Source organism: Barbus barbus (assembly GCF_936440315.1).
Source record: "Barbus barbus genome assembly, chromosome: 13".
Classification (NCBI taxonomy): domain Eukaryota; kingdom Metazoa; phylum Chordata; class Actinopteri; order Cypriniformes; family Cyprinidae; genus Barbus; species Barbus barbus.
In genome coordinates this window covers 11,796,360-11,822,309 of record NC_136741.1, presented here as the reverse complement: position 1 = coordinate 11,822,309, position 25,950 = coordinate 11,796,360, and the positions used below count along the sequence as shown (strand labels likewise).

General features: G+C 37.1%; 1 protein-coding gene across 2 annotated transcripts in view; it reads right to left on the bottom strand.

Annotated features, from left to right (window-relative positions):
- LOC306878679 (regulatory-associated protein of mTOR-like) overlaps nt 1–25,497 on the bottom strand; it is a 273,686-nt gene extending 248,189 nt beyond the window's left edge. The window contains exons 1-2 of one of the 2 annotated variants that reach the window (XM_079431159.1): nt 25,089–25,497; nt 7,584–7,758 (exon numbers count right to left, since the gene is read on the bottom strand). In XM_079431159.1, coding sequence (XP_079287285.1) covers nt 7,584–7,751 — 168 coding nt within the window. In that variant the 5' untranslated portion in view covers nt 7,752–7,758; nt 25,089–25,497. The remainder of the gene's footprint in view (nt 1–7,583; nt 7,759–25,088) is intronic. The other variant, XM_079431160.1, reaches the window with a different exon arrangement.
- Nucleotides 25,498–25,950: the final 453 nt, after the last annotated feature.

Below are 25,950 nucleotides of genomic sequence, written 5' to 3'. Positions count from 1 at the left end.
AAATATTAATTTGCGAGTGAAGTTTTTGCTGAGGTCGCCACTGGCGACTATATATAATTTGCATGAAAGGACTTTTTTCCCGATTGTTTTGCGCTCACATCTTTTGTTATGTTCACATATTAAACTTACATAAGACCATGCGCATCAAAGTTTTACTGAAAAGAGTTTCAAACAGTCCTCGTCTCTGCCGCACACAGTCTGCTGAACGCAGTGAGAGAGACCTGAAAGGGCCTGTTTACACCTGGTCACTTCATGCATTTTCTCTGATCGGATATCTATATGATTTGTTAAAACGTTTCCCCATTTACACTTGGCCACATAAATGTGTCTTCGCAAAACGGATATAAATCCGTTCTTCAATTCCCGCTTCATATGCAAATATAACGGAGTTCACGTCAATGAAAGCAACGGATAATTTTATTAATTATCAGCTAATTTCAATATCAAGAGAGCGCGCGGCATCAGCACTGGAAAGATAGGCTAGTCTCGCTACTTTTAATGAAGAAGATTGTGTGTTGAGCGTCTGCGACTTACTTTCAGGTTCATTCAGTTTGCGCGTCTCTTGCTGAAGAAATACTCCGCTACTCATCCGCGGTGATGCTTGTTGCATTGCGCTGTCATATCTGACTATAACATGCCATATAGCCTATAAAACGCTCTCACACGTCTATTATTTTAATATTATGGGAGGAGTAAAATTACCATATGTGGTTTCAACAACCAGATGCATTTACACTTGTCCGGTCGATCTTCTTATCGAGATCTTAGTCTATATGCTGTGTTCTGTTAATGCATGGACTTCCTGTTATTTGAAGCGCACTTGCCATCCAGTAATCGCAAAAAGCTTTGTGCTGTCTTACTTTTTAATAAACAAAGTATCAGCTTTAAAATGCTACGAAATTCAAATGATGCGGTTTGGGTGTTCTTTAATGCGGACCACAAGCGCACACTTTCGGTAATATAAACACCAGTACCCCGCGTCCACACGGTCCGTGTATGCGTCCGGATCGCGCGAGCGGAGAGTATCGCACTTAATGCTCAGGCGCGATCTCTTTAGCGCCTCAGTTAAAGCAGCAAGTGAACCCATTATATATTTCGATTTACTACTATAGTATGAAATGAACATGATCAAAAGGTAGGCAATAAGAAAGCCTATAGTACAACTTACTGAAATGTTTTATGTAAAAGCTCATTGTTTCAAACTGAGGAAATGTATAAAGCTTGTAAACATTGCATTGTAATACATTTACCACAGAATAACCACTCAGTGTCCATAAACTCATCAGTCAGCTAGAAAAATAACTATAAAGAGGAGCGTTTTGCTATATTCATGCACTGTTGCATATTAATATTTTTACTTATTCTGTTGTACATGATTCAACTCCTCCTATAAAATTGCATTTTACTAATGAAGAAAAACAGACTGAATGTGTGAAAGACGTGACAACATTTATAGGATGCACTGCACTCAGTTGCCAAGTGATGCTTATGGTCCATGATATTGGTATAGATTCTGTGTAACGAACAATTCTTTGTGACTGTATATTTCAAGTTGTAAAAGACATTTAATTCACACTTTAAGTGAACCTTGGTCCCTCGGTTGACCTGATCATCTACAAGATGGATTAAAATGCTGATAAAGCCTAGAAAAGATAAGACAAACACATGACAAAATGATTGAAATGTTAAAATAGGGGGGAAAAATAAAATGATAATAATAAAATAAACCACTTTTATTCTGTGGCACCTAAAAAAATAATTTGGCGCCTAAGTTTTTCTTTTATAGGAGCCAATGGCTCCTTACTCGATTTTTTTGTCTGGAGCCCTGATACCTGATATTTACGTGTTATTTAAGTGTTTCTGCTACTTTCCATGGATTCAAGAAGAAACTGTTGAACTGCTGATGTTGGTGCAGTGCTCTCTTCCAACTGCTCTCTTCCAACTGAGGAAAACAGTTGGAAGAGACTGAAAGTCAGCAGGATTCATCATCTGTGGTGCAGGTGTCTGATTCAATAAAATACAAACAACCAAAAAAAAAAAAAAGAGAAAAAACATTTGAGAGCATGTTTATATCAGGAGCATCTATCTATCTATCTATCTATCTATCTATCTATCTATCTATCTATCTATCTATCTATCTATATATATATCTGTATCTATATCTATCTATCTATATATATATATATATATATATATATATATATATATATATATATATAGGTTTTGTAGTCATAGACTCATTCATGCTTTGTATTATCGTAAAAAAAAAGAACATTTTTTTTTGAGAAACTAATTATTGTTATGCAATTATACTCTATTTTTGAACAGAGTATACTATTAATCATAAACATGTTCTAAACATACTTAGACTCGTAGCATTCATCATGTTACAATGTACTCTCATATTACATTTATTGTTTTATAAAGAGCATGAAAACATACTCGCGCCGTACAAAATTTAAATACAATGAATTGCCCATCATATTCAAAATGTTTTACTGGATTTCAAACATTATAGTCAGGAATTATAGTTTGGGGAAAACCCAACTATGATTTTGTAGTCATATAGCCATCCTGAACATCATGTATGATTTTATATTATAGAAGATATGATTCTGCAGCCATAGACTCACGCATGCTTTTTGCTATAAAAGGATGAACTTTGCACTATAAAAAAATATATTTTATATCTGAGAACTAATTGTTATCGTTTAGCACGCTATTAAAATATATTTGTGAACAGATTATTAATAATAAACGTGGTCTAAACATTCTTAGATGTGTAGCATTCATCGTGTTGTAGTTTGGGAACAACCCAACTAGTAATGTGTTCAAGTTTATGTCACAATAACACGTTAACTAATGCAGAAAAGAAACATTACTTACTCATCAGATCGATCTTCTCTACTTGATGAACTCTTGCTGTTATTTTGAGGGAAATCCAGCCTTTACTCAGCGCGTCTTCTTCCAGAAACTAACAGTATAGCAGCGATGAACAGTCTTCGTATTTATGTTGTGTGTCTCCAAGCGCGCGCGGGTCACGTGGTTATTTACATGTGAACACGAGGGGGCGGGATCTCATTAAAAATAATGAGTTAGACGGGACAGACTGAACATCGTGTTGGTTTCATACGGATTACTTCATCACAGAATATTTGTTTTCGATATGACTTCATTTGAAAGAAGACACTTCAAGCTTTCTATAGATATAACTCATGTCTGTGTGTTCAGTATTCGCTGAGTTACACTTCATTTTAGTGACGCATTTCTGAAAACAGATCGCGGAGACGGAGAAGACAGAGCACACACTGTTTGTTTTCTTTATTCTTCAAAAGCACAAAGTTTAGTTGTTATTTTGAGTGTATACAAATAAAAGCAGACCCCTTACAGATTCGAATGGTGTATTGCTCTTATCTGAACGATCAAAAATGGCACGAACGATCATTTCTGCCTTATCAGGAAAATCTGCCCCAAAACACGTATTCGCGTTTGTCGGGCTCAGAGGGTTAAAACTAGCTAGTGAAGGAGCAAGTCACACATTTACAGGCAAACTATTCCAAAGTTTAGGGACTGCAGCTGAAAAAGCCCGGCCACCCTTGGTTTTACAGTGACAACGTGGGACAGTTAAGAGAAGCTGATTATTAGACCTAAGTGCTCTTTGAGGAAAGTAAGGAATCAGAAGGTCACTGATGTATTTACGTGCAAGGCCAGATAAAACCTTGTACACAAAGACAGCTATTATAAAATCAATTCTAAACTTTACCGGAAGCCATTGTAAAGACGCTAAAATTGGAGAAATGTGATCCCTCTTTTTTGAAGAAGCCTCGCTGCAGCATTTTGGACAACTTGCAGATGAGAAATTGCCGTTTGAGGCAGGCCACAATAAATGGAGTTACAGTAATCCAGGCGTGATGTTATGAAAGCATGGATTACAGTCTACAAATCTTTATGGGGCAACTACTGTTTCAGTTTAGCAATTGATCTCAGATGGAAGAAGCTGCCCTTTACCACTGTGCTAATTTGTTTCTCAAAGTTGAGTAACGAATCGAATGTAACCCCAAGATTTCTTACATAGGGTTGAACACTGGCAGAGAGAGACCCTAAATTAAAAACAGATGAAGTCCTAGAATGGCCTAAAATCTGAATTTCCCTTTACCTTTCGTTTAATTGTAGAAAATTATTAGCCGTCCAACCTTTTATCTCCTCAAAACAGTTGTAAAGCACATCCAAAGAGTCACTGATGTCAGTTTTTGCTGGAAGATAGAACTGGGTATCGTCTGCATAGCAGTGGTAGGAGATCTTAGATTTATTAAAAATGGTTCCCAAGGGAAGCATGTAAAGTGAAAAGAGAAGAGGGCCTAAAATGGACCCTTGGGGCACACCGCATGACAACGGAGCCGACGAAGAAGAATACTTCCCAATGCTCACTGAGAAGGTTCTGTCTTTGAGATAAGAAGCCAACCACTGCAAAGCGACACCCTAAATACCCACCAACTTTTCAAACCGATGTAGCAGAATACTATGATTAATTGTATCGAATGCCGCACTTAAATCCAACAAAACAAGAACTGCATGTGAACCAGTATCAAGAACTTGCAAAAGGTCATTGCTAATTTTCAACAATGCCGTTTCTGTGCTGTGCGGAGATCTAAAACACGACTGGAAAATGTAGCAAATTATGCTCAAAAAGGGGAAATATTTATAATTATTAATAACTGGTTATATTTAATTATGAATATTTAGATCAGATCTTAGAATTAACTGTAGCAGAATCAATATAACAACGATTTAATCTGTTTGTCCACCAACAGTATAATAATTTATCAATTATAAGAAAGATGATTTTCCTGGCCAAGAAAGAATAACTTTCCTATTTTATACAGTACTAGCATTAACTTCGCATGTAGCAAGATCAACATTCAGTGACTCCAAATTGTGAGCAGCACAAAGAGGCAATCAATTGTGAATACAATGAATTTAATAAATGAAACTACAGCTAACACACAACTAGACTAAGCAAAACACATATATACAGAATGAAGGAAAGTAAGGAAAGAGAGAGAGAGAATAAACAAAGAATGGCAGTATTTAGCATCAATTAACCACAACCTAGTGAGAATCATCAGAGAATCAAAAATCACCTTAACAAAGGGGCCCAAACTTAGACCCGCATCTAACTAGTTGGAAACGGTTACTTGCAATGGCTTTGTTGCTGAACAAGAGTCCGGATGCGGTAGACAACAGAGGTCCTTGATGAGTTCAGTAGAAGTTAGCTGGAGGCTTTTGTCTGGTTTTTCTGAAGATCAGAGAGTCCACAGCGAATTGACGAAGTTACTTGAGGATAAAAACTGCCAGAAGGTTCGACTCAAGGGTGATGAGTCTTGGAAAGTGTGTCTCAAAGGGAAAAGAGCAATGATGGGTTTGGGTTAGGGCCTTTTAATGGTCCCTGGTCACACCCATCTTTGGCAGATTGACCAATGTAGAGGTGTGAATTTTGAGCGGGAGAGATTCCTTTGTCTCACTCAACACCTTATTTGCATGGTTTATGGTGGTCTGGAGGATTTGTCCAATATTAAGTCAAAGTATGGTAAAAAGAGAATGGTGACAATATACACCATTAATCTGGGAATCAGAAGAGAGTCATTTTGATACCTAACATGCAAGGGTTTGGAAAACATTAAAGCAGTGATACATTCATATGTCTAGATCCAAGTAATTGGAGCTTCACTACAGTACTACAGAGTTGTAACTAAGCTACTATAACCTAGGAGCATGCATACAACACAGGAATATACTATATACATTTTGGAACTGTATATGGAACAGTTTGATTGTGGATAAATGGAGCCAATGTCCTTTCCTATGTGTATTGCAGCTTTTGAGTGTGTCTGGGCCATGGGTAGTGGCTCCTCGTGGGGATGGGGGAATCATAATTCAACAAATGGGGCCAGTGAATTACCAAATAGCTGTCCGTGTCGTTCATGTTCACAATTTAAAGCACGGTTTTCCAACTTCCACTGAAGTAGAAGCACAAGACAGACAAAAGCTTATCGACCTCTTCCAGGAATCCTCAGATGATGAATAGTTCTTAGGATTTTCATGATTCAAAATCTCCTAAGGAACTATGAGATGCTTTGTCCAACGGAGGGGGAGTGTGACGGAAACGAACAACAGAGCCCAAAGCTATTAAGTGGGAGGAGTCAGTAGGCCGAAGGAAATTAATAAAATCAAATCCATTTAGACACAGGTGCGCGCATGTGAGTGAGAGCTTTGTCTGCTGAACCGATGCTGTCCTATATGGTAATTTATTCATGAGATGATTTTATTTTTGTTTATTTGTTGTGTACGTTGATATGCTTTGAATATCAAGGTACAGTGAAAAGAAAGGAGTCCCACTTTGAGTTAAACTAAAAAAATTTAAAAATAAATATTTTTGCAATTGTAAGTGTGGTTATTTTGTTTTGTACTGTTCTGTGAAGTGTGATTTGAGTTAACGGGCATAACTAGAATCACTACGTCACAATTAATAGAGCTTAAAGCGCTGTAGCACTTTTTATATCAAAGCGTTTTTTTTGTTTTTTTTCATACCATTTTACCATGTAATAAATAATCCTCAGTGTGATGTCTGATGGATTGTTTTTGTAAATAAGGCTCATACTCCATGTACAGTTTTTATAATTACATTTTTCCTCATTGCCAAGTGTTAAAAAAATAAAAATAGATAAAAAAAAAATCGCAATACTATGCAATATCGAATCGCAATTCTTAAAAATGACAAGACATATCAACTCAGCACCCAAGTATCATAATAGTATCAATTAGGCGTATCATCCCAGCCCTAAACTGAGCTGTCGACACAAAGCCTGGGTGGTATGACTTCAGTTGAAGGATGCCGCCATTTGTCTCTTATATAAAAAATAAAAAAAAGTTACAATTATTTTAGAGCTCCTCTGATTCGAGTTATTTTCATCTTTAAAAATATGTTTACTTATTAATAAACTGTGTCATGTTTGTGATTTTTATTCTTTGTATAGGGTATGTTGTCTGACCTATAAATCAAATCTTGTGATTTTATGACATCAATTATTTTTATTATTTAGAAACAAAAGTAATTTAATGTTATTTGTGCATTTTACGTTTCATTTTACTAGTCTAAGTAAAGCTCCACCTGACATTAAAACTTTTTAAATTGATGGTAATAAGAATGTAGAATTGTTGTGAAAGTACTTTTTCCATAAATTTACGCTGCAAGTGTCATGCACACAAACTGACAAACCTCCTATTTATACAAATGCCCACTGTTTCCTTTCCACATTAGATAAACACATCAACTGTGAAAAAACTATAGGATTCATTACATATCTACATCAACTGACCACACTAGTCAGTCACTCACTAAATAGTAACAAGTATGCATGTCAAACCAATTACTACCAAGATTATTGCAGTGACAATGACACTAAATCAAGACAACAACAAGAAACACACACATAAACAATGAAATTAGACAGCAATCAATGCTCAATCAAGTTGATTCGTCTGATGCTCAAATGACAAAAGATAACATAAAAAAACTCCCTCACCCTGTCTTTCATTCTCCAGCTCTGAGCCAAAGCTTTGGATCCCTCAATTTTCTCTGTGTGGCGTTTCTTCATGAAGGCCAATGGAAGGTTCCAGTCAGTCATGTCCACCTCCTCCTCCTCCGCCAGACCAACCACAGGGGAGTGAAGCAGCTCAGCATCCATTTTCATAAGGAATCTAAAAAAGGACATAAAAAACTATTATATGACCGTCCATTTACCGGCAAAAAATGTAGAAAGTAGAGAGACGAAGAGTTCTGGTGCATTATTAAAGTGGTTTAATTAAAATGATTTTGAATCTGATTCTGAACTATTATCACAAAAACCTATCAAAAGTTAATATTGGTTGGAGCTTCACCAGACTATAGGAGAAGCTAGTAATTTTCCAAACGTACGAAATAATTTATTAAACAATAATAAATGTTCTATCAAACTATAATGTCTCCAGTTACTCATGTAACCTCAGTTCCCTGAAATGGTGGAATGAGACACTTTTGCCTTGCAATAGTCAATGGAGATCAAGTGTGCGAATTTATGGCAGCCACGCCCTCCCACATAAGGTGATGCTTAACTTCATTTCCTTAAAACCTTCTGAATGAATAAAAAAGTTATGAAAAACCCTGAGCAGAAGTAGCACGACATGAACACAACATCGCGTTCCCTCATTTCAGGGAACCGAGGATGCATCAGTAACTGGAGATGTCCCCTTTCGATATTGGTTTCTCAACGTCACATTATATACAGTTGGGCAAAAAAGTATTTAGTCAGCCACCAATTGTGCAAGTTCTCCCATTTAAAAAGATGAGAGGCCTGTAATTTTCATCATAGGTACACTTCAACTATGAGAGACAGAATGGGGGGAAAGAATCCAGGAAATCACATTGTAGGATTTGTAATGAATTAATTGGTAAATTCCTCAGTAAAATAAGTATTTGGTCACCTACAAACAAGCAAGATGTCTAGCTTATATTCATAATAATTATGTCTAATTATTTGAATGCATAAAAACAACTTAGTTTATTTAAATTTATACTTAAAATAGCCTTATGAAATGTTTTATTTTTCCTCAGAAATTCTGTGTTCTGTATCTGGTTTTGAAATGAAGACATAAAACATTAATTTATCTTTAAATTATTGAAAATCAAAGTGTATTTATTTTGGCAAACAAAGGGGGGGTTTAAAATTAAAACATGGAATAACTGTTGTGTGATCATTACTAAAAAAAAAAAAAAAAAAAAAAAGTTTCAATAATTTTAATAGTAGCCTAGTAGTAGCAGTATGTACTATGCTGAACAATATTAATATATTTCTGTTAAACCGAACTTTTATTTTGACGGGTTGCCTGGAATACCTTTACAGTTCTGTGTGTATATGATATGACGCTAGTTTTACTCGAATCAAACAGTAAAATGCTCATGAAGTGACTTTCAGAGCAGGTCTGGAGATGTTGTTCATGTGTTTATGTCCTCATTTAGTGAGGCGGCAGATGCTGAAATGACCGCGAGCGTCACGCGAGCTTCAGTCTGTGTATAATAAACAAACCGCGCGATATAAAGAGCGGACTGCACCGTGCACTTTCGAAACGCTCTCGTGGAGGTCAAACACTGATCAATCAGCACGTCGCCGTTTCTAGTCAAACACACCTAGTGCTGCAGGATTATTGGCTCACTGACGGTGATGAGATTAACCCCTTAGGTATCGAAATTTGGTACCGAACGACAAGACGTTTTTCGGTGGTATCGAGGCAATTCGGTCGGTGCCTAAAAAGTATCGAACTCGATACCCAGCCCTAGCGCTCCTGCTCAAAACCGAAACTGCTTTTTTTCCCCTTAATTTATAAAAAGCACGTTTTGTTGATATTTTGAGTGCACACAAATAAAAGTAGACCCTTTACAGTTCCGAACAATGTAGCCTATTACTCTTACCTTTATGAGCAAAAATGACAGCGTATTTTGAAATGTTTCCAATACAAATGAACGCTCTGGCGCATTTTGTAATGCACGCTTCAGCTTCCACTCTCTGCACAAATGACTGGATATGCGTCAGTGCACATTTATCTAGGTTAAGCATTTAAACTATCATTGTGGAGCTGTTTCATAACTATAGATTTAATTGTAGACAAGTCGTGATGATTTGAGAAGGCTTAATTGATCAAAAAGGCTATGATCAACTCTGTCTGCCACTTGGTCGTTACTTTAAAAAACAAAAACTTATATTTAACAAAAAAAATGCTCCAAAGTTTTTTCTAAATTAACTTAATAAAATAATGAAACGAAATACAATAACTTTGCCATTTCATACAAAACTGAAGTATTTTAATAGCTGGAACTGTAGTATAAGCTGTTTTGGTAGAAGGGGAAAAAAGATGGGCTCGGGTCAGACTTGGGCTGAGAATTCTTATAAGCCAGAGGGCGCTCTCGCACTGAAACTCTAAATATGCCCTGCAGAAGAAAGGTAATGCACAACATTCATGGAAATACCTACAGTGGTATAAGTCTACACACCCCTGTTAAAATGGCAGGTTTCTGTGGTGTAAAAAAATGAGACCAAGTTAGATAATTTCAACTTTTTCCACCTTTAATGTAGGGCTGGACGATGCGGGCAAAATTTATATCATGATATATTTCTTCATTTTGGTCAACACAATATAATTCCGAAATCGATATGAACACTATTAAAAACGGCCTCATAAAAACTGCCAAGAATGCCCACAACAGATGTCTGTACCAACAAACTTATGAGAAATGAATTTGCCAAGTCAATGAACTCCTCCTATAAAACTAAATAATATTTTTTTTTGGGGGGCAGCACAAATAAATTAATGTTCACCTTTTATTTGTATTTAGCCTTCATACAAACAAGAAATGTGAAATCACTGTCAAATAAACATCTCAGACTCACCTTATTAATATTAATATCTTTAATTTCAAAATATAGGCTAACATACGCTTCCAGTCAAACGTTTTTGAACAGCAAGATTTTAGTTTTTTAAAGAATTACTTCTGCTCACCAAGCCTGCATTTATTTGATCCAAAATACAGCAAAAACAGTAACATTTTGAAATATTTTTACCACTTAAAATAACTTTTCTATTTGAAAATCCAGTCACATGATCCTTCAGAAATATTCTGATTTGCAGCTCAAAAAACATTTATGTTGAAAACAGCGGAGTAGAAATTTTCCAGGTTTCTTTGGTGAATAGAAAGTTCAGAAGAACAGCATCTATCTGAAATAAAAAATCTTTTGTAACATTATAAAATGTCTTTATCACCACTTTATATCAATTTAAAGCATCCTTGCTAAATAAAAGTATTAATTTCTTTAATTTCGCGTTTTGATTTTGAAACGTGCAGTGCTTATGTTATGTAACGAAGTCAAACGCCACAAATAAATCAATATGGGAAACACTGATAATGTATATCGAAATATCGGAAATGTGTTTAAAAATAATTTCACCGCTATTGAAAAATAATTATATAGCGATACATATTGATAGGCTATTGAATTATTGTCCAGCCCTACTTTAATGTGACCTATAGTATAACCTGTACAACTCAATTGAAAAACATACTGAATTCTTTTACGAGGGAAATTATTTTAAATTAATTATTTTAATTAATATTGAAACAAAAACAGTATTGAAGTCTCCCTTCTGAAAAAAAAAAAATAAATTTCATTTAATTTCATTTTTTTTAAAAAGCTATACACATTATGTATATTTATAAAACGGATAGTAGTGATTCTGGTTACATTTGTGTGTTGCTCGGAACCACAACCGTTTCTGAGGAACCTTTTTCACACTTCCGCGTTTCTGGCTTCCGGACTGGCGCTTGCTGGGTAAAAGTTTTTCGGGTGACAACAGCAGCCATACTGAACAAGAATGAATTCGAGAATCAAAGTCGTTTTTAATTTTTACAAATTAGAAGATCCTATGAAAATGCTTGAACTGCCGGTACTGTACTCTGCAAAGTGCAAACATTTCCCAATTAACTGTTTGGTCAGATCGGATCATCACAAATACAAGTTTGTTTAATTCTAAATGATGGCAGTTATAATTCAGTTAAAGTTAGCTTTGTCATTCTGTCTGTTTGGTGCTGCCTGTGCATTATGACTCTCCACGTGATTTTTTTTTGCTATTATTATTATTATTAAAGTAATGTTGTATTTTCTACTTGCTCTCCTTTGCATTAATGTGATGGAGTAAATGTACGTTGTATAATGTTATAATTGTATAATGTGCCCTGGGAAATACATATTAAACAAGAGATGACTCAGATTCATGGCTTTTTTCCTATTCTATCGGGATTACGTTTTTGTGTTGAGTTTAATATGCTTCAACCGGACTGAGAATTGTTTAATGTATTCTTGGAAAAATGTACATCTGGTCATTAATGTTGTCATTTTGAAGTAATTTATCATGATGTGGTGATTCGAGTAAACTGAGATAATACGCTCAAATGTACAGGAGATCAAAGACTATTTAGATGGAGAATAGAAACCATCCAGCGCTGTGTTAAGTGCATTATCTCACGAGTTAGCCGGTCTGAGTGGCCATATAAGTTACAAACAAGTAAAATGTTATTTCTTTATAGATTATATAACAACAACTAGGAAAAAAGACAAAAAAGAAAAGGTAAGAAGCATTATTTGAGAAAAGGGCACACTGATATAATAGGCGCAGATCTGTAACTGAACAAATTTTACCATGCTGATGTAATTTCCGATTCTTGTGAAAAAGGCTAATTGTTTGGTGGAAGAATAATGTTTTTATTAATATCATTACATTTTATTTACTCTGTTTTATTTTGTGAAACCTTACAACGTATATGGAATAACCGTTTTTTAAAAGCAATAAGTCCCGTGAAGCCGTGGTTTACAGTGAATTTATAAAAGCTAAAGCCAGGCTCACACTACAGGAGTTTTAAAATTCTAACCGAATATGAAATCTGGCTGCAGCACACACATAAGGAGAATCTTCGCAGATTTTCTTCCCTCAAATCTTAAACATGCACACTACAAGATTTGAATATTGTGGAGCATCACACACTACAAGATATTATTAAGATTATCATACCAGATGGAGCGCCTCACGTGATCTCACGCAGCAGCTCGTCAGCAATGTTTACATGTTAGCTAGTGTGCTAGCAGCTTTCTGCACTCACCCAGTACTTTCAAAAATGAGGCGATATCACCCCAGTGCTTCTCTTTCTCCTACGGTTGTGATACTACAAAACTTCAAGAAGCCGTTTCCTCCTCCTCCACTATCCAATGGACCTGTGCAGCAGCTGTTTTGTGGTCACGCATTGGCTATTGTGGAAGTACATGACGTAATCAGCCGTTATCATCCCGATTTAAATCCTAAATATCAAACATGTTTAAGATGATCGGTGGTGGCCCCGATTTGTGTGCGAGCAGATCGGGAGGTGCAAGGGTCGATCTGTGAATGCCTCACATTACCAGATAATCCGCTCCAAACATCGGGACCGATCGAGGTGCTCAACAAGATTTTTCCTCCGATTCGGAAATCGGTCGCTAAATCGGGCTAAAAATCCTGTAGTGTGAGCCAGGCTTTAGCTGTTATAAATTCACCTTAAACTAGGGAAGCAACAATACCATTTTTTCAGAACCGATCCAATCCGATACCAGCGCAGTTTTTTTTTTTTTTTTTTAATCAATGTAGAATTTCTATACTTCTCTGTGTTGAACTGACCGTTACTCTGTCTTAAACACAATCTACTACATATAGACAACTTCATTTTAATGAAAAATAACAAATGAAAAAAATATATAATCATAATCTATGACAAAAATACTATTAAAAACTAGGTTAGTGGATAATTCAGCAGCAAAAGATACGGGTGCGCAATAATTTTATAAAGTCTAGTGAAACATTTTTTATTTACAAATAAAAGTGAATAAGTGTCCGACTAAATCTGGTCAAATGTTACACATTGTTCTTTGTACTGTTGTAAAATACATTCATGAAAAAACAAGTAAATACATTTAAATATATACTATAAAATTAAAAGACATTTCTTTTCAATGTGTAGCACAGTAATGAAGGCAGCAACATATGATAGATAGGACAAAACAAGAAAGACTTAATAATCTCTCATTGCGCAGAAAAATATTATAATACGAAAGGCTCCAATACAGAGCGGCACAAAGCGCTTATGTGCATCCCGTGCGCAGAATGATCACTTGAAACAAGGAGTCACAGTGCGTAGGCTGCGCAGCCCTCCGAGTCCACATAGAAAACTTCAAAGGGGGAAGAGAAATTGATACGTAACGCTAGAGTATTAAATCTGTGCGTTAGTTTATTGAGCCTTTTCTTTTAACAGTTTTAAACCTCAGTTACTGTGCGCTCTTGATGAGAGTGTCATCGTTTTGACTGTTGCAACTGAATAAATTCATTATAAAGAATATTATTATTGTTGATATTATAACTTTGATGTACATTGTACAATACTATCTCTGTCATAATTTCAAGTTAACTCAATTTTATTTTGACTGGTTGTAGCGGATCTTTGAGTTTCAGTGTATTTTGTTTTGTGTACAATGTTTTTTCTCAAATAAAACTAGGAAATGTTTAAGTTTTCTCTCAGAGCAGCTCTGGTGATGTTCATGTTTATGTAGAGCAGGGGTTCTCAAAGTCTACATTCAAAGGTCCAAATCTGAATTTTCATCAGTGTCAAAGGTCCGGAACAATTGGTTATTACAAAACGTGTTTTTAATAAACATACATAACATATAACAAATAAACACTAATAAAAAAAAAAGAAAAAAGGTTCCCTTTGCATTCAAAATACTTTAATAACAAGTGCAAAAGTGGCAAAACAATTAATTTAAGTATCAGCAGTAGAAGTCGACCTATAATGTTTTTTCTCTGGCCAATGCCGATATTTAGAAATCAGGGCAGCCTATGGCCGATATATGATGCTGATTTTTTGGGCCGATTTTCTCTTTTTTTCCCTTTATATCAAAAGAGAGTTTGCGTAAATGGTTATTGCAGGGCACAAGATAGTAATAGTAGTAGTAGTAGCCTAATTCATAGTAATAATACATGGCTCAAAACTTAAGCACCTTCTCAAAACAGTTCTGAAGCATGCTTTTTTGTTTATGTTTGCTGACAGACACCAGTGTTTCCCGCAGACTAGCAAATGCAAGTTGATTCTCTGCCAGCAGGAGGCGCTGTTGGAGCGTGATATATAGCTGTTTACCCGGTAACGACTGTAATCAAATAAGCGCTACTTTATCAGCCATTACAGGAAAGACCAAATGAAAATTGACATCAAAGCTTTTCTGAAGAAAACGGACGGTTCTTTTAAAAGATACATTCATATAAAAACACCCGCGCAGCATTTTATTCAACGAAGTATAAGCCTTTTGGAAAATCAATTTGTAGCGGTCAGTTTTGATATTGTGACAAGCCGCCACAAATAAATGTATACACTGGGCACTGCTATAAGACAAATTGCCATAATATAAGTGATAGCAAAACAAAACAAAAAAATAAAAATATTAGCGGTGAAATGTCGCCCGATTACGTCAAACGTCATACGCTCACTGGATGTCATGACAACAAATGTCATGAAGGAAAAGTTTCAATATCTCGCCTGCAATTTCGGACCTTCTCCAAAAAGACATAAAAAAATAAGTTTAATGTGCTGTAGTTTGTTTTTTACGTGCGTTTATCAAAGTAGGAAATATAATTAGTGTTCTTGAAATATGAAATAGAAGCGGGTCCGGATTGAATTCCCTCCGGGTCCGGATCCGGACCGGAGTCCGGACTTTGAGAAGCACTGATGTAGAGGCTGAAAACACCATTAGTGTCATGTATACTTCAATGTGTAGTAGATAAAACGGCGCCACTCAGAGACATTCAGAAACAAGCAGAACATTTATATAGCTGTCTCTTCCGAGCTTCACAGACACATATCATATCTACTTTTGATTTATCCATCCAACAGATTGCGTGTTTTACGTGACATCGTCTTATAGCCATAAGATGTTCACGGCACCAGGATTCCCTCTGCATCATACGGCCTTAATTTATAACTTTTTATAAATGCGGCACACCTTCATCTGCTCTGTTCTGTTCGGTTATATTTTATTTACATAGCATGCTTAAAAACAACAGACGTTGGCCAAAGTGCTTTACAAATCAGAAAACACTACTAAAACTATAAAACATAGTAACAAATGACAAAATTAGATCAAATTAAAGGGGTCATATGATGTGATTTCAAGTTTTCCTTTCTCTTTGGGAGTGTTACAAGCTGATTGTACATACACTGAACAAAATTATAAACGCAACACTTTTGTTTTTGCCCCCATTTTTCATGAGCTGAACTCAAAGATCTAAGACTTTTTCTATGTACACAAAAGGCCTGTTTCTCTCAAATATTGTTCACAAATCTGTTTAAATCTGTGTTAGTGAGCACTTCTTTGCCGAGATAATCCATCCACCTCACAGGTGTGGCATATCAAGATGCTGATTAGACAGCATGATATTTGCACAGGTGTGCCTTAGGCTGGCCACAATAAAATGTGCAGTTTTACTGTATTGGGGGGGGGGGGTCCGAAAACCAGTCAGTAACTGGTGTGACCACCATTTTCCTCACGCAGTGCAACACATCTCCTTCGCATAGAGTTGATCAGGTTGGCCAGTCCTCTTCAATGGCTGTGCGAAGTTACTGGATATTGGCAGGAACTGGAACACGCGGTCATATACGCTGATCCAGAGCATCCCAAACATGCTCAATGGTTGACATGTCCGGTGAGTATGCTGGCCATGCAAGGACTGGGATGTTTTCAGCTTCCAGGAATTGTGTACAGATCCTTGCAACATGGGGCCGTGCATTATCATGCTGCAACATGAGGTGATGGTCGTGGATGAATGGCACAACAATGGGCCTCAGTATCTCATCACGGTACCTCTGTGCATTCAAAATGCCATCAATAAAATGCACCTGTGTTCGTTGTCCATAACAAACGCCTGCCCATACCATAACCCCACCGCCACCATGGGCCACTCGATCCACAATGTTGACATCAGCAAACCGCTCACCCACACGATGCCATACACGCTGTCTGCCATTTGCCCTTTACAGTGAAAACCGAGATTCATCTGTGAAGAGAACACCTCTCCAAAGTACCTGATGCCATCGAATGTGAGCATTTGCCCACTCAAGTCGGTTATGACGACGAACTGCAGTCAGGTCGAGACCCCGATGAGGACGACGAGCATGCAGATGAGCTTCCCTGAGACGGTTTCTGACAGTTTGTGCAGAAATTCTTTGGTTATACAAACCGATTGTTGCAGCTGTCCGGGTGGTTGGTCTCAGACGATCTTGGAGGTGAAGATGCTGGAGGTGGAGGTCCTGGGTTGGTGTGGTTACACATGGTCTGCGGTTGTGAGGCCGGTTGGATGTACTGCCAAATTCTCTGAAACGCCTTTGGAGATGGCTTATGGTAGAGAAATGAACATTCAATTCACGGGCAACAGCTCTGGTGGACATTCCTGCAGTCAGCATGCCAATTGCACGCTCGCTCAAAACTTGCGACATCTGAGGCATTGTGCTGTGTGATAAAACTACACATTTTAGAGTGGCCTTTTATTGTGGCCAGCCTAAGGCACACCTGTGCAATAATCATGCTGTCTAATCAGCATCTTGATATGCCACACCTGTGGAGGTGGAGGGACTTTGTAGAAAATTAAGCGTTTGAGAGAGGCGGGGCATAACGGACTTACAATAATGTACAGTATTTGAAGAATAATGTGTTTTTTGATCATTAAAGCATGTCAACATATTCTGTTACACCAAATACACAAAATAATGATCTTTAAAAAAAGCATCATATGACCCCTTTAATTACAATCAAATGCAAGAGCGAAGAGATCTTTAAATGAGACTTAAAAACATCAAGAGTTGCACAAGATCTAACATAGAGAGGTAAACTATTCCATAACGAGCTGCAACAGAAAAGGCCCTGTCTCCTTTTGATTTTAATCGAGAGTTGGGAACAACTAGCTGGAATCTTTGTGCAGATAGTAAGGGCCTGGATGATATATGCTGCTGAAGTTGTTCACTAATATAACTTGGTTCCAGTCCATTTAAACCTTTAAAAACAAATAATAATAACTTACACGGAATCCTAAATTTTACTGGAAGCCAATGAACGGATGCTAATCATGGTGTTAATCATTTACAAATTTCCTAGTCCCAGTCAAAAGCCTAGCAGCTGCATTCATCAGGCGTGAAATTGATGCACGAGAAACACCATAGTATAAGGAATTACAATAGTCCAATCTGGACATGATAAAAGCATGGACAACAACTTCCAAATCACTAAAAGACAGAAAAGGTTTCAATTTTGCTATATTCCTTAATTGGTAAAAAACACCTCTAACCACAGAATTAATGTGCTTATCAAACTTTAACTCTGCGTCAAAAATGACTCCAAGACTCTTTGCATGATTATGTACTTTAGATTTAAATGACCTAATTGATTATCTGCACGGAGGGATGGTGTCCGTGAATATGAGGGAACATGTTGGATGTACTGCCTGCTTTTGCAGCCACTTTGCGTCAACATTTTTTGCAAATTGGATCCGTCCTCAAGGACAACCCCGCATTCGTTTTTTTATATCCAAAATATTCCCACACTGCAGATTTTAACTTTTTTTCGGCGGGGATGGAGATTAGATTTAATCTCTGTCTCGGTCATTTTCTCCACTGTACGTGAGTGTAAGCAGTAGGGGTGCAACGGATCGTAGATGATCCGTATGGACTAATCGCTACAGTTCGGCACGCATGTGATTTGCGGATTAACTGTTAAATTCAACCATCATAGACTGAAAGTTATCATTTGCACGTGTTTTGTCTTGCCAATTTAAACATTCAGGCAATTTCATACCATTTTGATGAAGGAGAAGTCGAATCAGGACTCGCGGTTTTCTGCGCTCAGCCGCTGCGCACACGCAGAGAGAGAGCAGCACGATTCACACACCGCGTTTCAGACAAACCCTCAACAGATGATACATACACACACAGTTATGTTAAAATACTCGTTTTGGCAGATTTTCTGGTAAACACAGTTGGTTATGTCTTAAGTTAAGGTATACAGCTGAGAAAGAAACCGGATGCGTGTCAGAATTAGGTGCGTGCATTTAGTCTTAAAGAGACAGCAACCGCTAATCAAACAAACACCACCACAGCTTTAACAAAGATGAATCTGTATTTAACTTGTGCAGTAAGCATTATTGTGTTGTTTTACACTTAATTACATTTCTGCACCTGAATACTACTGTTACTGTCTTTATAGGCTATAGCCTATAATTTTATGTTGAAGGCTGTTCATCTATGCTTGTAATTTGTGCAATTGTTCTTGTTGTATTACTGACTTTAATAGTTAAGCCAGTAGTTTCTGCTGGGGTATAGAAGTACTTAAAGTAAGCTTTTAGTAATAAATTAAAAGCTAACTTTTTTTGCTGATCCGAAAAATGAACCGATCCGTTACTCAAAATCCGTAGTATGATCCGAACCGTGAGTTTTGTGATCCGTTGCACCACTAGTAAGCAGCCAAGGGAATGCAGAGTGAAGCAGCCGAGCGTAAATAAGTTGCATATGTGCGGGTGAGATTTTTTCTTTTTCATTCATTTACAAAAAACAAAAACAAAAACATAGATATGCAAATGTTTACGGTATAATAACCGTGCACGTTCAAACTGTGATAGACTGTCATACCTGTATATCATTACAATCCTAGCATGTGGCTGTGTTCAGAATCAAGCAATCACATTCAAACTCAGGTTAAACAGGAGTCAGCACCTCTGATTAACCCCAAATAAAATTCAACTGTTCAGAATAAATATTAGCAAGATCAAAAATTTGAGCCGGGGACCTCTGGTTGAGTTGACACGGAATGACCCATTAGCAGAATTGAAGGTGTCACAATAAACATAAAACAGTTATTATCGGTGAGTCTGGCCAGTTGTCAAATAGCTGTGCTGGCACCCAAACTTATGAAGCCATCTAAAAGCTGCACTGATGAAGCAAGTTGGCTGCTCTCAAAAATCTTGTGCAGTACTTTGCTGTCAAGAATCACAGTGATGTGCTGCTGCCACTGTCTCAAGTCGGGCAAAATTTCTAACCTGCACAGCTTCAAATCAGATGTCGATCGATCTACACAGCACTAGGGCTGTCGCGATTCGTCGATTTTAGTCGACTAGTCGATTTTTTAAAATCATCGACTTCATTTTGCTCACGCCGACTAACCGGCAAAATACCGGAAGTGGCGCATTTCACGGACGAGAATCCATAAAACACATTTTTAGACTATTTTCCAAGGCTGTATGATATATTAAACCCATTCAAAAATCATAATTTTGCATAATTGTGAACTCACAAACGCTATGATTTAATTAAATAATTATATGCAATGCAGTTAGTATATGCGCTTTAATTGCATGCGTGTAGGTTAAGTGCGTGTGTCTCACAGCGGCTCCGTTCACAGTAGTTCAGCAGAAACTGTTATCATTTACATGTGTGGAGCGTCTCAAACTCCATCTCTGCATGTTGTTGTGAGTTTGTGTTTATAACGTTCATCTGGGAACGCAACGTGCGCCATTTCATCAGATTTGTGAAGTAAATCATTTATAAACCTACGTGCAAACAGGAGAATACATCGCGGTTTCAAAATAAAGAGTTTACACGGTTTGATGTCCATATATTCATTTAATTACAGTGGCTATAGCATTTCTGTCCTAAAGAAATGGCCAAATATTAAAGATTAAGTGGACATTTGAATTAAATGGTGCTTGGTCAATATTAAGCAAGGATTAGATCGCGCAGTAATATGTCAAATTAATCGTTAGGCCGTCGGCGCCCCCTGCAGGCCTTTGTTGTAATCTAATAATAATAAAAAGAAGAAGTTTTATTTATATAGCGCCTTTCCAGAGCTCAAGGACACTTTACAATAAACATCAGAAATGTGAGGAAAACATCAAACAGTGATATAGGGGGGAAAAAAAACATCAAGAATATACAACATAAGACAAAATAAACAGAGGTTAACTAAGAAAGATAACATTCTGAAAACGAGTGAGTTTTGAGCATCGATTTGAATTCCGACAGGCTACTGGCAAGGCAGAGTGATCTTGGTAGAGAGTTCCATCATTTAGGGGCAACAACACTGAATGATCTGCCACCCATGGAAGAGTGGCGATACCAAGGGACGGCGATAATCAGAGGACCGCAATGAATGAGGTGGAGAATAGGGGAGGAGCAGATTACAAAAATAGTAAGGAGCCAGATCATTCAAAGCTTTAAAAGAAAGCAGGAGAATTTTAAACTTGATACGATAGGCCACTGGTAGCCAATGCAGATCAGCCAAAATAGGGATGATGTGGACTGAACGCTTACGCTTAGTGCGAGTGAGAATACGAGCAGCTGAGTTTTGAATATACTGTAATCTAGCAATAGAGGTAGCTGGCAAGCCAATGAAAAGGGCATTACAGTAATCGAGACGGGATGAAAAAAGCATGAATGAGAGTTTCTGCATCATTAGTACTAATGAAAGGACGGAGCTGGACAATTTGTCGTAAGTGAAAGAATGCTAATTTAGAGAGAAAGTTAATGTGAGACTGAAATGAAAGAGAGGGGTCAAACATAACACCAATATTTCTAACTATACTAGATGGAGCAGTTAAAGCGCCAGCAATATCACAAGTAAAGTCAGCGGGAACTTTGGTGGTAAGTGATGGAGTACCAATAATGATGATCTCAGTTTTATCCATATTTAGTTTCAGAAAATTTGAGTTAAGCCATGTTTTTATCTCCTGCACGCAAACAGAAATTGTCAATTTGAGTGGATAGGTAAGGCCTGCATGACGTGTAAATTTGAATGTCATCAGCATAAAAATTATAGCTAAAGCCATGACTCTGTAGTATCTGACCCAGTGGTAAAATATAAATAAACAACAAAGGCCCAAAAACGGAACCTTGGGGGACACCTTGTTTCAGGGGGGGCAGTAGGGGATCTAAAATCCTGAGCAGAGATGTAAAACTGTCTGTCATATAGGTATGAAGAGAGCCAGAAAAGAGCAGTACCAGATATACCCACAGCCGAAAGTCAAGTGATGAGTAAATCATGAGAGATAGTGTCAAAGGCAGAACTGAGGTCTAATAACAGAAGTAAAGATAAAGAACCAGTGTCGCAAGAGAGTAATAAATCATTAACTACCTTTACAAGGGCAGTTTCAGTACTATGTTGTGAACGGAAGCCGGACTGAAATGGGTCAAATAAATTACTACTAGGAAGGACCGAAGCTGGGATGCTACAATACTTTCCAATAATTTAGCAATAAATGGTAAATTTGAAATGGGTAATTGGATAAAACTGAAGGACCGAGATTGGGTTTCTTGAGAACTGGGGTAACTGCAGCGATTTTAAGTGACTGGGGAAAAGAAGCAGTGACAAGAGAAGTATTTATGAAATGAGAGATAGGTACAGAAATGACCGAATGACACTGTTTCAAGAGAGAAGTAGGAGCTGGGTCAAGTCGACAGGTAGAAGAGTTGGATTTTGAAATAAGTTCAGAGACAGAAGACGGATTAGTAAGAGAAAAGCAAGACAGGGAATGACCAGAGAGATTAGGTTTAAAGCTAAACTTGATAGCGTTGTTTGAAAAGCCCTGGTGGACAGCAGCCGTCTTGTCCAGAAGATAATTTAGAAAGGAGCAGCAGAATTCATCTGAACCTACAGCATCATTAGGTGGGAGTTTGGTAAGTTTGTTTACTGTATTGAATAATGCTTTTGGCCTGTTACTGGCTTTATTGATCATGGCAAAGACAAAACTAGAGCGCGCTAGGTGTAAGGCAGATTTGTAATTTTTGAGATGTTCAAGAAAGGCTTAGTGATGAACAGTGAGGCCAGTTTTCCTATAGAGACCCTCAAGCCGTCGACCGGAGCTCTTAAGAATACAAAGGTCGGGGGTAAACCAGGGAGAAGTGCGAGTAGAAGGAACAATTCTAGCTTTAACAGGATCATGCTCAGACAAAATATCAGATAATACGGAGTTAAATTTTGAAAGAATCAGTGAAGGAGAAGATAAATCAAATACATCAGAAAGATTAGAGGAAACAATAGAGGAACAAAATGATGAGATGTCAACATTATTACAATTACGGTAGGATGTAACAGTTTTTAAAGATTTCACATGTATAGGCAAACTAAAATTAAAGTCAATGAGTTTCTGATCAGAGATGCCAGTATCAGAGGAAGAGATGGAGCAAATACCAACCCCTGAGGTACAGTTCAAATCGAGGAAATGACCATGAGAATGAGTGGGAAAAAGAACATGCTGAGACAGATTAAAACAATCAAAAACAGACAGTAACTGAGTGGTGTCAGAGCAAACAACATCAACATGTATATTTACTTTAAAGTCACCAAGAAGGAGAAGTCATGGAGCAGGCGAGGGTTAACAGTTCACTAAGTTGAGAGAAAAAGTTTGAAAATGGTTTAGGAGGACGAGAGTAAGACGATAATAAGAGAGTCAACCTTCAGAACCATCTACATTAGCTCTATTATTTATAATACATTATGTATTTTAACAGTTTTGTTCAATAAAACCATATGATTTCTTTCTTTCAAATACTTTATTTGAACTAATTATTACTGCATTGCTATTATATATGTATTTTAAGTCATTTTAAAAACTATTGTTCACTTACATCTATTTTTATTACCACAAAAAAATATATATTATAATGATAGGGCCCTATGAAATCCATTTTATTTCTACATTTAGTTTTTTCCATTTTCAGTTTTCTATACTCTGTTTTAATGGTATAATAAAATTTTATTGACCAAAAAGCCTGCCTAATTAATTTGAGTTTTACTGGATTTCCAATTAATTGATTTTATATTTTTAAAAAGTATTTTTATTTTTCAGAAATACTGCACATTTTCCAACTAAATAAATTCTGGTAAATAATATTTCTGGTAAATACGCCTTTAAAAAGTATTTTTTGATTATGATTCTATTATTAGACTAGAACACGTGGATATGTTGTCATTGTTACACTATATTACTGAACTTTGATTTCAGTGATTTGGACTATGAGATGGACACTTGCTTCTTGCACTCTGTGTTGCACTTTACTTTTACTTTAAAAAAGGATTTCATAGAAATTTGGATTTAATTTGGTTTAATAAAATATTCTTCAGTAAAATCATATTTTTTTGTGGGAAATTAATCGTTTAGATTAATCGATAAATTAGTTGATAGATTAATCGAAATAAAAATAGTCGTTAGTGGCAGCCCTACACAGCACCTAACTATTGCTGACTATCCATCTTTTGGATGAGACGTTAAACCGAGGTCCTGACTCTCTGCACTTCTCGTAAAGAGTAGGGGGTGTAACTCCGGTGTCCTGGCCAAATTCCCTCCACAGGCCCTTGTCAATCATGGCCTCCTAATAATCCCCATCCACTTGATTGGCTCTATGACTCTCTCCTCTCCACCTGTAGCTGGTGGGTGGTGAGTGCACTGGCGCCATTGTACCGTGGCTGCCGTCGCTTCATCCAAGTGGATGCTGCACATTGGTGGTGGTTGAGGAGAGACCCCCACATGATTGTAAAGCGCTTTGGGTGTACAGCTATACACAATAAAGCGCTATATAAATGCATCATTCATTCATTCATATAGCTAGGGGCTGGCTTGACCAGTCTTGGTTATATCAGAAAATTTTGCTAGTGAAATTCATCAAGTCCTAAATTCAATTTCAAACCATTTCAAAATCATAACATTTAGACTAGTAGCTGGTTTTAAATCATTTCAAAAAAATTTTACTGATAAGCACTCCAACAGAGGAAAAAAAACAATCAACGGTGTACATTTAGAACAAAACTACCTGTCTGTAGCTCATTCAATGGAACAAGGGGGACCTTTCAGAGAAACCAGTTTGCAATCATCATTTCTACACTAGCATCCGGTGCCACTTGTGGTGCAGTATCTGGTAAATGCATAGGCTCACAGACTTTAACTGCAGCTCGCATAGTGATACTAAACAATTCTGCACTAAGACTCCAACCACTTATGTTGTAAGCATATCAAGCTATCACACAGTGTCAAATTACATTCAAACAAATTACAACAGAACTGAAGGAGCAGTGCTTTTTGCGGTGCAAGAATCTGCTGCTTCATCCAGTAGTCATGCATATTCAAATGAAAATACCATGGTAACTATAATTTCAGCCTAAACACCATAATTACAAATGTTAATGTAACAAATGTAAAATGTAACAAATGTGTATGTTAATGTAAAAAAACAGGATAACACGAGTCTTCTATACAGTGAAGCGTTCAGAACTGGTGTCATTCTTTAGTGATGACAGTGGCGGCTAATGCCAACAGTTTTACTGAAGCAAATATGGTATTTTGGCACCGTGGTGAATTGTTAAAGAGAAACTGGGCGGTTTTGTGAATTGTACTCGCACCTCTGATCAGCAGGGTTCTCCAAAGCTTTAGCTGAAGATCCGCTGCGTCCGCGGACGATCACACAGATCACTCCCGTCAGCAGCTTAAATGGCAGCGTCCACAGCCTGTATAGGATCTGCAGGCGCTGGATCAAGAGGTGTTTGCAGGGGAAACTGCGATTGTTCTCCTTTTGGTTCTGGGTCAGGCGCAGCGGCCCATCATCATCCTTAAACACACACTCTGCGTGAGCCACGGCAGGCGCTCGATACTTTAATCCGACGGTCTCTTTCCGTGCACTTTCTATTGTTTTTTGATGATGAATCAACACTGTAGAACTGTGGCTAATTTTAATCAGACTTTCAGCTGACACTGTATCTCAACGCTTGCGCAAGGGCGCCGCCATCTTGAGGTGGACCCAGAATGCACCGCGCATATTGAGGGCGGATGCTACTCTGAGGACATCAACAAACACGTCACCGCTTGTCGATTTTCTTTACCTAGGTCTATTATAAATGTATTATTTTATGTGTACTGTTCTTGATTTTTGAGCATTAAATAAAAAAGCCTAATATAATTAGTATTTCCAAAAGTAATGTTTAACAAACGTATTTGCTATTAGCTTAACGCAGTACATATATATATTGTATTTAAAAAAAAACTTGTCCCTTTTAGACTTGCACTCTATTCATTTACTATCTGCTTGTTTTCTTCAAATAAAAAAAACACTATCTTTTCTAATCTTTTTCTATTCTATGTTTTCTATTTATTACATAATAATAAAAAAACCTTGCTACGTGTACTGCGTTAAGCTTACTGAGACTTGTTATAGCACTTGTATATCATTGCTCTTTTGATGATTTTGATTGCTTCCATTGTCCTCAT